Source organism: Myotis daubentonii, chromosome 4 (genome assembly GCF_963259705.1).
Source record: "Myotis daubentonii chromosome 4, mMyoDau2.1, whole genome shotgun sequence".
NCBI lineage: Eukaryota > Metazoa > Chordata > Mammalia > Chiroptera > Vespertilionidae > Myotis > Myotis daubentonii.
The window spans coordinates 13,852,254-13,865,161 of NC_081843.1; the positions used below are offsets into that span (position 1 = coordinate 13,852,254).

The following is a 12,908-nucleotide window of genomic DNA, read 5'->3' on the forward strand; positions in this document are numbered from 1 at the left end:
GAATTTCATTAATGGTTGCCAAGAGTTTTAACACCATTGTCTTCTACCCATTCTTGCATTTGGACCTGGACATACCGTGCTATCCCTTTCACGGGTGGCTCCAACGTGTTCCATGCAACAGGCTTCTTTGTTGCAAAAAAAAAAAAACCATTTTAAATTCCTAAATCCCCGCAGCAGCACACATCTCCCACCCTGGGAAGCATGATTCCCAGAAACCCTGAGCTTATTATTCTTTATGTCTGTTTAAAAATAAGCAGGCGGACGCGCCGCCGGGCCACTATGGAGTTCCCTGTGCACACTGGCGAGCCCGCACCTCTCCCCTGCCGGGGTGGATCCCGGCCCCTCGCTCCCGCTCCAGGGCCAACTTCGGGGGCTGGCGTGGGGGGCAGGTGCGCGGGGCCAGGTGCCACGCGCGTTTGGGGGGTCGGGAGGGGTCGGGTGTGGGGGTGGGGAGGCGGGCACCGAGGCCCAGCCGGCCCAGGCGGCCCAGGGAGCGAGGCCGGGGCGCAGGCTTCTCGCCTCGCAGGCCATGAGCCGCGGCCCCGTTGGGTAAGTGGTTCCGGGCCGCGACGCTGGTACCCGCTGGTACCCAGGAACCCGAACCTCGAATCCCGGACGCGGGACCCCGGATCCCTTTTCGACCCCGACGGGCTGGGGCGCCGCGCGGGCAGGGCCGTCTGGGCGCGGCCACCGAGCGGCCGCCCGATGCCCCTGGCGCCCCGGGGTCCTAGGCCACGGGGTCTGGGCCGGGGCTCGGGGCCCGGGGCCCGGGGTCCGGGGTGGCCGACTCGGCCGGGCGGCGGCGGGCGGGCCGGGCGAGGACCTGGAACAAACAACGGCGGCCATGTTGAGAGGGAGGCGGGCGGCTAAACTTCGCGGCGGCGCCTCACCGGGGCCCCTCTCCTCTCCCGCAGGATGACAGTGAAGTTGGGAGACGGCGGCGGCGGGGAGGAAGGACTCAAGAGGCTGGGCAAGAGGGCTGCCGAGGAGGAGGCGTTGGAGGGAGAGGGCGCCGGCGGCGGGGACTCGGCCGAGGACAGCGGTGGCACAAAGAGGGACGGCAAGACCCCCCGGGGCGGCGGCCCCCCGGCCCCCGCGAGCGGCCCGCAGGCTCCGTCCCCGCCGCCCGCCTGCCCCCAGGACCAGCACCACTTCCTCCGGTCCAGCGTGAGGCCGCAGAGCAAGCGGCTCAGGAAGGACTCGTCGGGCGCCGGGGGGAGCAGCAGCAGCACCGGCGGCTCGGGGCCTCGCGGAAAAGGTACGGGGACCCCGGCCCCTTCTCGGCGTGCCCCGCGCTCACCTTCCTGCCTGCGCTGCGTGCCGCTCCTGACTCCGCGCCTGCATTTGGGGGTGCAGTCGGGGTTGCACTCGGGAGGAGAGGTGCCCCTTTCCTCCTCCCAAGGGGCTGTTTCTCCCCGCGCTTAAGCCATGCTAAAAGGCAGTAAGTGTCCTGTCTTTGGGCAGGTCCAACCGATTCTTGAAGGTGCCCCCCCCCCCCTCCCGCTCAAAGGCTCGTTGACGATGGAGGCTATTTCGTGCAGCAGACGGTAGTTTAGAAATGGAGAGAAAATCCGCAGCGTCTTTGCCAGTTGTCAGATGGTGGAAACACAAAAGGAACGGGCTTTGGAAACTTATTTGGGGAAAGGTTGGTAAGAAGCCAAAAATATTCCAGGATCTGACTTGGGCACTTGATCCTCTACTTCAAGTATTCTCGGCTCAAAAGTTATTAAGGGCATCCAGACGATGACTTTTACGTGCTTTGAGTTTTGGTGCCATGGAAAGCTCCCCCCCTGGGGTAGGAGGTAGTGAAAACATTTGTGGCCGGATTTAAAAGAACAACAGCCTACAGTGTTTGTCGAGGTATTCTGAGGCGATTGAGAAGATTTCAGCTTTACGAGGGTCCCTACTAAAATAAGAAGAAAACCACGCATCCTCCGTTTTGTTTCCGATGTGCTGGTTCCCCATGATTTTCTTCTTTTATCCTTTTCTGTTTCAGCATTCTGCTTTTCCTCAGTTGTACAAGTGAATTGCTCTTAACATCCCTTTTGTTTCAGGCCAGATTTGTAGCACTTTTGTAGATAGCAAATATAATGTAAATTTCCAGTGAGTTTTGCAAGGAAACAACTTCCACTTAGCTCCTTGGCGAATGGTCCTTCAAATTTATTAGCTGGTCTTGATAGTTTTAAAAAGGAAATATTTTGGAAGCTAACAGAGAACCCAAATGTGTGTCGTTAAACTTGCTTTTTCTATCTCATTCTCAGCTGAAATCATGGCCTCACTCATTTTTTGGTAAAGAATTTTGATGTAAGTATTCTTTCTTAAAGATGTAGGTATAAGGTAGTTTAGTACATTTCAGAAACTAAAACTTGCCTCATAAATTTATTTTGGATGTGATAGTTGTTGATTGGTTAGGAAAATATTAAGTTGTTCTACTAACTTCATTTGTTTCGTAAAAAATAGTTTTTCATTCCTAGTTACAGGTGTGTCTAAGTTAAGCTCCTTGCGTGCCTTCAGGAGTTTGTGGCTTCAGTCTCCCTGAATCGGGAGTCCAGTCAGAGCTCGATGCCTGTCACCCTGGCCCTCTGACCTTGGTCTGCTCACTTGACCTCTTGAATGTGCTTTTCCATCAGAGAGGTGTCCTCACCTGTGAGATGAGGAACAGCAGCGAGGGCTCCATTCTCTCAGAGTCTGGCTGCGAAGATGAGATGAGGTGCTGGTGTGAAAGCCCCCCACACCCCCCTGTAGATAACTACCTTTATGTGAGATGCTAAAACTTGAGTGGTTGGTCATATTTCTCGCATTCGGGTAATTAGGGGAAGTTTGCTATCACTTGCATAGTTGGGTGTGACTTGCAAAAAGGTTTCCTGGATTAGCCTTGAATCAAGTCCTTGGTGCTTCTGTTTTTAGTTCCTGTCCCCAGTGTGTGGCTTGGAGCAGCAATCCACTTTTCCTTAGTAAAATGGGAATTTGTTAGAATTTGTGCTGCTTGTAACTTACATATTTTCCTACAATAGCAAGCAAATGTTTCTTTAAATAAATAATAAAGCTAAGCTATATATAATGGTGTCTTTCAGGAGAGGAGTAGGAAGTGTATCTCCTTTTCTTCACAGAACGCAGCCAGCATCTGCCTTTCGCCCCTCCTGACTGTGCTTGAGCTGGGGCTACCGGGATCCTTTGGCTCCACTTCCCCTCTCCACACCCAGGCCTCAGGACATCCCCTCCTTATGCCTCAGGGCAAGCTCTGCTCCCTGGGCCTCCATTCACGGCCAGAAAAGAAGGTCATGTGACAACATGCTGCTAACCTTTGAAAACCATTCTTAGAGTAGCATTTGTCTTACGGAATATGGAAATCTCCACTTGGGGTGGTGAGCATGGATCATTAAGGAAATGAACAGTGTAGAAGGTCTTTGAATTCTGTCCTTGTTAAAATGGTGGTGAGGTGCCCTAGGAGCCTGACTCTTGTTTATATCAGTGAGACTATGGTAAAATTTCACTTAAAGTCACGAAATGTATCAACGATGCTAAGTGAGAACTTCCTGTACTGGCATTTTTCTTGTATTTCCCGTCAGAAAAATATAATTCCTGTTACGCTTAAGAAATAATCACAGTCTAGTCATTGGAGGCCCCTTTGGTTGATTACTTAATGCTCTTGCCGTTTCAGTCGTTGAGAACTTCGCAGTGAGATCGGAGAACGCTGGTGAGAGGGAAGTCCTCCTTGTTTTGCTTCTGTCCACACAACTATGTTTTCTTTATAAGAACTCTTGTCAACTTCAATGAAAAATAAATTTTTCTAGTATAATTTTGAATTCTTTTTGAATTGATAAAGAGAGCGGCTAAGACTTAGGGCCTATGTGCCAGGCATCTTGCATCTCAGTTACTTTACTTTTAAGTAGGTGCAGAAACTGAAGTTTGTTGTTTAAATAACGTGCTTAACCTAAACAGAAGGTAAGCTGCAGATGAGAAACCAGTGGCTCTGCTTGATGCCAGAACAAATGTTCCTGCAGCCCTACCATGCTGCCCACAGCGACCCGAGAATGCGTTTGAGACTGAAAACCAGAATTCACAGGTCCGTGAGAACATGGGCCAGGAGACAGAGGCCCCGTACCCTTCCCTGTTTGGCAGTTCAACTCTGAATGAACTAGCACATCTCAATTTCTTTGTCTATAAAGGGGATAATACCAGTGCCTGGCTCGGCACAGCAAACACCGCAAAAAGGCCTCGCAACAAGGTCCTGCAAGGCCGTGCTTAATGAGCTCCCAGTGCTTCTCTGTGGGAAAGGTGCCTGGCTTTGGGACCTGGGGCTTTAGGCTGAGTCTGAGCAGGCGGCCCGGGGAGAGGGAGGCCGTCTGCAGTGATAGCTGGTGTAGGTCCCAAAAATTCCCCCAAGCTACTGCCCTGTCAGACAGTTGGGCTGAGGGGGTGCCTGAGGTGGGATAGAGCCCTCTGTTTTCATTATGTGTGTGCCCTCTCATCCTTGTCCCCCTCCCCTATCTCCCCAACTTTGGTTCTACTTGTCAGGGGAGCTAGTCACAAGACCTACCGTCTCCACAATTGGGCCATGTCAGCTGACTTTACTGTGCTTGTGCTTAGGAATCATTATGTCACTATACAGAATTTACTTATATTTTGCATAATCTGTGAGCTGCCTGCAGCTTCTAGGTGTCTTTAAAAGATGTCTTACCCTAGCCAGTTTGGCTCAGTGGATAGAGCATCAGCCCTTAGACTGAAGAGTCCCGGTTTGATTCTGGTCCTGGCACGTACCTCGGTTGCAGGCTTGATCCCTGGCCTTAGTTGGGGCACATGCGGAGGCAGCCATTCGATGTGCTTCTCTCACATCGATGTTCCTCTCCATCTCTCTCCCCTTTTACTCTCTCTAAAAATCAGTGGAAAAATATTCTTCAGTGAGAATTAACCAAAAAAAAAAAGTTATGAAATACCTCACTCTCATTTGGTCAACCTTAAGAGACAAACCATATGAGAAAGAAGTTTGAGCCAGCAGTCAGGAGACTCACCTTCTCCCCGCAGAGCTGCCGCATGGCTGGTCCAGCTGTGCAGCAAAGGAATCGTTGCTCAACATGCCCGAACCGTAGGTTCCTTACTTCAAAATGGGTCTGGTGAGATCGTGGCTTGAAGGTGTGTTCACCTTAACACTCCCTGTGCAGAATGGTTTTGTCCTGTTTGTGTTCTCAGGAGAGTGTTGTGAAAGGTAGATTGCCTGAAATCAAGGTAGTTCTGTATCTGGTGGGCTCTGCTCAGCCTTGACTCTGGGAGAGCACTGGGCAGGGAGTGGTCAGAGTGCATACTCCTCCCTCCAGGTGTGGAACTGCCTGTTGTGCCTGTGCAGCTCCACCTCTTGTCTGCACTGTCATCACTGTCACTGTCCCCTTATCAAAGCACTGGGGCCAGGCACCAGGCAGCTGGGTGGAGTTCGAAGTTCCTGCCCTCCATACTCTGTGCGGAGGAAGACACGTCAGGTGGTCACAAGAGCACTTTGGTCTTCCTGGTTTGAGTCGGCAAATGAGGTTTAATAAAGTCATGTGCAATGAGAACTGCATGGAGCCACCATGGCCACCTAAGCAGGAATGTCAAGTTTTGCTGAAAGGTGTCAGACTTCGTTGGGAGAAGAGGAGGAGGAAGAGAAGACATTCTCCTGACTCTTTCTAGCACACAGTGGCACCATCCCCTATGATGGCTGCATACAGTGGAAGACAGTAAATAACCCCAACACATGGTCCTGTGGTGTGACATAGACTCCCTGTGCACAGTAGGTCAGGAGACCTCTGTGTGGAGCTGTTCAGGACGGAGGAAAATATTCATAAACCAGAGGTTCTTAGTAAATTACTAAGTTCAGGGTAGTACAGGTTGCATTTGCTTCATGTGAAAGATATGGATAGATAGTATAGGTGAGTAGATGAGGTAACGTTTGAATATTGGTTTGAAGGCTAAGCTAAATTTTCTTTTGACTTTTGACATCAAAACTAATACCTCAAGGACTTTTTTTTTAAATCCTCATCCAAGGATATATATTTTTTTTAACAACCCCCCCCCGCCCCCCCACTGATTTCTAGAGAAATTGGAAGGGAGGGAAAGGGGAGAGAGAGAAACATTGACGTGAGAGAGACACATTGATTGGTCGCCTCCTGCATGTGCCCCTACTGGGATTGGGGAACCTGCAACCGAAGTACATGCTCTTGACTAGGAATCAAACTCTCGACCCTTCGGTCTGTAGGTGGATGCTCTAACCACTGATCCAAACTGGCCAGGGCGCTCATTGACTTTTAATGTCAAAACTAATGTCATTTCTGTGGTGTCTGACTGTTTTTCGAATTATCCTTTGCCAACCAAATATACTTGAGGATTTTTATTTGATGTGGTACAGGTGTGTCTTTTTTATTTTAAAACTTTTAAATTTAATTAGTTAATTAATTTTTAAATAATTCTTTATTGTTGAAAGTATTACATATGTCCCCTTTTTACCCCCATTGATCCCCTCCAGCCCGCCCTCCACCCCCGCCCCAGGCCCTCACCGCTCCATATATTTATGGCCTCATCTATGTCCATGGGCCATGCATATATGCATATAAGATCCTTGATTGATTACCTCCCACCCACCCACCCTCCCCCACCATCCCTCTGAGAGTCCACACTGTTCCACGCTTCCATGTCTCTGGATCCACTCCATTCATCAGTTTATTTTGTTACTCAGATTCCACATGTGAGTGAGATCATGTGATACTTGTCTTTCTCTGACTGCAGGTGTGTCTTTTAGATTCCATGATCATATAAAGATAATAGGAATGCTTTCAGATAGTAGAGTCACAAATGTAAAAATCGCTTTGTCATATATAGACGGTGGTGCTGCAGAGAAGCATTTTATCACATCAAGTAACTGCAGTATTCTTAGCACTGAAGAACAGTGTGAGAAATGCCCAAAAAAAGACATTCCCTGGTGTTTGTGGTTTCGGTGGGCTATCACCATTAGAAATCTTCACATTATTTGAAGAAGAGGGCATATGTTTTAATAAAAACTGGGGTTTCACCTAGCCTGTGTTTCTCAGTGGTTAGAGCCAGCACATGGAAGGTTTGAGGGTTTGCGTCTCAGTCAAGGGCATGTACCTAGGTTGCAGGTTCCAACTGCAGCCCTGGTCAGGGTGCATGCAGGAGGCAGCTGATCAATGTGTCTCTCTTACATCAATGTTTCACTCCCTCCCCCGCTACCTCCCTCCCTTCTACTCTAAAAATCAATGGGAAAAATGTCCTTGGGTGAGGATTAACAACAATAACAAAAAGTGGGGTTTCAGTTGTGTTTTTCTGAAACATTTGTGGGAGGAGGAGGAGGAGTCTTCGAGAGAGGCCAGCGCTGGTCATGGTGTTGAGGATACTGAGCCTTGTGGAGTGCCGAGGATGGCGAGATGATGTGGAGACACCGGGGATGCAGAGGTGACTGGGACATGTCCCGGGACCACCAGGCTCCAGGTCATCTTCAGATCACAGAAAAGGATGTCACAGAGGCCAGGGACCCTGGACAGGGGCTCTGACCGCCTGGCTGGAACATCTGCGCTGGCTCTCAGCGACTGCATGGCGAGTGGTTGGAAGGGGTTCTCGAACACCTGCATGTGGGCAGCTTTCTGAAGACAGATGGGGCAGCTTGGAATTCATCTGTTGAGGTGACACTCTTACTGGGGATTGGCTGGCACATTTTCTTTGTGTGACCTTGGTAGAGAGTGTGTCTCTCAGTCACATGTGTGTTCTCTATGCAAACCTTGCCATTCCAGCCTCTGACACTAATGGCACATGTTTTGAGAGGCATCTGTGGGAGATCTTGGCATTTTTGCCTCCTGCCTCACAACCACGGTGTTTTGTGAACTGAGGTCGATGTGTGGGGACGGAGCAGTTGCCCTCTCATACCATGGAGGAAGAGGATGGAGGAAGAGGATGAGGAAGCATTCCTGTGCCACAGTGGAAGGCAGGCATGCCTGGAGACACACTTTTATTAGCTGAACTTGAATCATCTTTCTAGCTGAGAATGGCTCAGGGCATTATCGAATACCTTGCGTTTGGTGGGTCTGTCACTTGAGATTTTAATGTTCCTAACTCTTGGAAGGAAGTTCGCCAAACGGCAGAGGAAAGCTCAGGACAATGAGTCATTGTATAATATGACAGATTGTCATTACATCTTGTGTCTTGCCTAAATTAAGACACACAGTTTTGTTTTTAGAGGTAAACATCCTCCACAGTCCTGTCTCCTGCCACTTACTTGCTTTTGGCAAGTCATTGCACCTCTTGGCTTTCTTATCTATCACAGATTGAGGCATGGATGTGGAGGTCAACTTCCCTCCACCCTAAAACCCTCTGATTCCCACAGCTCTGTACGTAATAAAAATACTGAAGCAGTAGTGACGCTGGCAGCAGCCACCACACTGTTGTATGGGCCCAGGTTTGGAACAAGAAACTTGCTTCCTGCTGCTTGGTGACTTCGGAGCTTTTGGGCTTTAGAGTCTCAGTTTCCCCATTTCTGAGATGTGAATAACTATAACTATATATATATTTGCCTAAGCAACCGTTCCACCAGTAGCTATGATGCGCACTGACCACCAGGGGACAGACATTCAATTCACAGGCATGGAAACATGGAACAGACTGATGAATCTTGGGGGGGAGGGTGGGAAGAGATTAACCAAAGATCTTGTATTCATACTAGAGGCCCGGTGCATGAGTTTGTGCACGGGTGGGGTCCCTTGGCTTGGCCCGTGATTGGGCCGATCGGGGCTGGCCAACCAGGCGGAGGGATCATAGGAGGTTGGCCAGCCATGGCAGGTTGGCTGTGGGAGCGCACTGACCACCAGGGGGCAGCTCTTGCATTGAGCATCTGCCCCCTGGTGGTCAATGTGCATCATAGCTGCCGGCAGGTCTTCTGGTCATCTGGTGGTAATGGTCATTTAGGCGCGCACACACACACACACACACACACACACACACACACACACATATATATGAGGTCCTCCGTGCACCAGTGGGTTCCCTCTGCCTGGCCTGCGGGGATTGGGCCAAAACAGACAGTCCGACAGTCCCCTGAGGTGTCCCAGATTGCAAGAGGGCACAGGCCAGGCCGAGGGACCCCACTGGTGCATGAATTCATGCACCCGGCCTCTATTCCTATATAATAAAAGCCTAATATGTTAAGTGTCTGACTGTTCGTTCAACCATTCGACCCATTGCTATGATGCACACTTACCACCAGGGGGCAGATGCTCTGACCGGTAGGTTAGCTTGCTGCTGGGGTCCGGCCAATCGGGACTGGGTGAGATGGGCTGCACACACCCTGGAGTCCTCCTGTGGTCCCTCCCTGGCTGGTTGGCCACAGTTGGGACTGGGCAAGACTGACCGGACATACCCTGGAGCCCTCCCGCAGTTTCTCCCCAGCCCTGATTGTGCACTGGTGGGGTCCCTCAGCCTGGTCTGTGCCCTCTCACAATCCGGGACCCCTCGGGATGTCGGAGAGCTGGTTTCAGCCTGATCCCCACAGGCCAGGCCGAGGGACCCCACCGGTGCACGAATTTTGTGCATGGAGCCTCTAGTATACTATAAGGACAAAAGGAGCAGTGTTCGAACGTGCTTTACCGGTGCTGTAGAAATCCATGTTCCCTTGGCTCCAGGCCTCTGGGAAAGAAGCAGCTCCACGTGTGCCTCAGCTTCTTCAGCGAGAGATGGGGCTGAATTTCTCCTCTTCAGGCAGTAAGAGGGAGCATGGGTGATGGCCTTCCAGGCCAATGCAGAGGTGTATGATGGGGGAGACACATAGTCTAGCTCAGTGGTCGGCAAACTCATTAGTCAACAGAGCCAAATATCAACAGTACAACGACTGTAATTTCTTTTGAGAGCCAAATTTTTTAAACTTAAACTATATAGGTAGGTGCCGAAACCGGTTTGGCTCAGTGGATAGAGCGTCGGCCTGCGGACTGAAAGGTCCCAGGTTCGATTCCGGTCAAGGGCATGTACCTGGGTTGCGGGCATATCCCCAGTAGGAGATGTGCAGGAGGCAGCTGATCGATGTTTCTCTCTCATCGATGTTTCTAACTCTCTATCTCTCTCCCTTCCTCTCTGTAAAAAATCAATAAAATATATTAAAAAAAAAAACTATATAGGTAGGTACATTGTTATTAACTTAATTAGGGTACTCCTAAGGCTTAGGAAGAGCCACACTCAAGGGGCCAAAGAGCCACATGTGGCTCGCGAGCTGCAGTTTGCCGACCACGGGTCTAGCTTGTCTGAGGGTGTGGGGGACAGGCAGGCAGCCGGGAGAGGCAGACCAAGGCCACATGGCTGCCTCCCTCAAATGCAAGCTCTGGAAGGCGGGTTGTAGCTGGGGTTGGTGGTTTGGGAGGCCAGAGAAGAGGCAGTTAAGATTGTGTTACTTGGTGGCGGCTCAGAGCTGGCCTGGGAAAATGGCAGTGGAAATGCCAAAGAGGAGAAGCCAGGTAGCACCCAAGCAACTGGAGGATTGTGGCACTGAAGTGGGTTGAGAGGGAAGTGTGGGTTCTGTGTTGGAGGCACTAGGGACTAGGGCGGGCAAGGGGCACAGCGGAGGGCCCTGCTCTGTGCTCTGTTGGTTTCTGAGCTCTCATTGAGCACTTGCTCTGTGTGAGGCCTCGTGCCAACCTTGGGCATGGGAAAGTAAGATACTGTTCTTGCTTTCAAAGAGCTCACTGTTGGGGAATCCTATTCTTGTACCTCACTTCCCTTCAGACTTCTTAGATGCCGCTCATCATGCTGCTCTTGCTATTACTCTTTGTAGCCTCAGACACAGAGCCGCAGAGGGAGGCTTAACTTTGGCCCTCTACGCTTCGCTGGGCTCCTTGCACTCACTCCTACCCCACGCCCACCCTGTCTTGTTCAAATTGTCTTCTCTTTCCACTTCTTGCCTCTCTACCTCTATCCTCCTCGCTTGTTTCCCTCTCTTCCCCTTCAGTCATCACCATTTTCATCTGAATTTTTCTGCCCTGATGGTAGCCTTTCCTGGTCAGCACTGTCATGTTATACCAGCATCTCTTATCCTGCGTCTGTTTTTCATGCTTGAGCTGGAGTCCTGGACTGAGCCTGAGGTGAAGCGATGACGCATGTCTCTCATCTGAAATGTTGGGAATGGCCCAGATGCCACGCTGCTCTTTCTACCTGGAAGCTTGGTGATGCTCTTTTACTTTGACATTATAAGGTCTAGCGAGACGGGTACCAAGTGTTGAAAAGGGTTACGTGGGGGTGATGTGCTTTCTTTTTTGAACGTTCACATTGGCCTGCTGAGGGTGTCGTTTGGAACTATCAGGAGGAAGGGCTGAACATCTCTGCCCAACAAGAGAGGCTGCTGCTCTGCAGCCTGTGTGCTGCCTCGTGTATCTTGGCAGCGCTGCTCTGACTGTTGTATCTTCTTTCACAGCCATGGTTTTGGTTTATCCTGCACTCTACCCCTGAGGTCCCTTCCAGCTCTGAAATGCTTCCAGTCCGTTTTCCTTCACCATCCATCCTCCTTGTCTTGGGTCACCAGTGCTGTGATCTGGTGAAATCTCAGACGCTGGCAAGATGGCTGCGTTGGAGAATTTTTTAAATGCACGTCTGTTACTTTCAAGTACATCGAATGTCATTGTGGGCAGCAAAGGTAAACCAGAGCTATGACTGTAGGGCTGGTTAGCAAGTTGCTGTTGTTTTGGAAAGAGTTTAGTGAATGTTCAATTAGAAGTGAAAAATGGCTCGAGAGTCTTTGTTGTGGGTGGTGCTGAGGTGGATAGGCAGCCCTTTCTGAAATGACTAAATGAGGAATTGCGGGCTTCAAGTCAACCAGAACTTCTTATATTTAAGAGTGTTTTGTGTTGTTGTTGTTTTAAATATATTTTATTGATTTGAGAGAAGAAGGGAGAGAGGTAGAAACATCAATGATGAGAAAGAGTCATTGAGTGGCTCCCTCCTGCATGCCCCCCACTGGGGATTGAGCCCACATCCCGGGCATGTGCCCTGACTGGAATTGAACCGTGACTTTCTGGTTCATAGGTTGACGCTCAACCACTGAGCCACGCCGGCTGGGCTAAGAGTGGTTTTTTAAATGGCATCTGTGACGTGGTCTTCAGTTCCCAGCAAAAGCATCTCAGACCTATTAGAAATGGGATGAAACTAATTATCCCTGGAAATGTGCTCAGAAGTTGCCATACCTGTTCAAAACATCATGCGAAGTGCCAGGTCCATTTTTTTTTTAAGTATACAGGTTAATGCCTTCACTATATTCACAGCCTTATGTAGTAATCACCGCTATATAATTCCAGAACACTTGATCACTTGAAAAAGGAACCCGTGGGCAGTCAGTCACACTCCATTTCTCCCAGCCTTTGGCGACCACTATTCTACCTCCCGTGTTTGTAAGTCTTGACTGTCCTCACCTTGCCCTTTGAGAAGCCTCCCAAACCCCTGCCGTCCTCCCCAGGCCTGGGTATGTAGGGGCAACACCTACCCAGTGTTCTGGCTCCAGTGCGGATACTGGCCCTCCCCAGAGTGCACAAGCCAACACCACTGTGCTAAAGGCTCAGACATAACACAGGGAATTGAACAGACTCATGTGAAACTAAAATACCTGCTGTAAGAACAGGCAGCTTGCTCTGGGGGGCTCTCAAGCTCACCATCCTAACTTGAACCCGCTCCCAGGTCCTTTATTTAGTCCACGTTTCAGGTTTGCTGTGATGAGGAATGGACAAAGTCAAATTGTGTATCCAGTGCTTCCTTAGCCTTCTCTGTAGCGCAGAGATTATGTGGGTTACCTTTTTGTTCCAGGTGCCTGTGGGATGGGAAGGGGCAGCTGGAAAGCAGGCTGGGGTATAGCATGCTTAACTTGATTATCTTTTGTTTTACAACAGTGTATTTAGGACTGA

General features: G+C 50.1%; 1 protein-coding gene across 9 annotated transcripts in view; it reads left to right on the top strand.

The window, feature by feature from the left end:
* CRAMP1 (cramped chromatin regulator homolog 1) overlaps nucleotides 1–12,908 on the top strand; it is a 62,936-nt gene that overhangs the window by 1,344 nt on the left and 48,684 nt on the right. For all 9 annotated transcript variants that reach the window (XM_059692630.1, XM_059692637.1, XM_059692638.1 and 6 more), the window contains one exon: nucleotides 915–1,258. In XM_059692630.1, coding sequence (XP_059548613.1) covers nucleotides 916–1,258 — 343 coding nt within the window. In that variant the 5' untranslated portion in view covers nucleotide 915. The remainder of the gene's footprint in view (nucleotides 1–914; nucleotides 1,259–12,908) is intronic.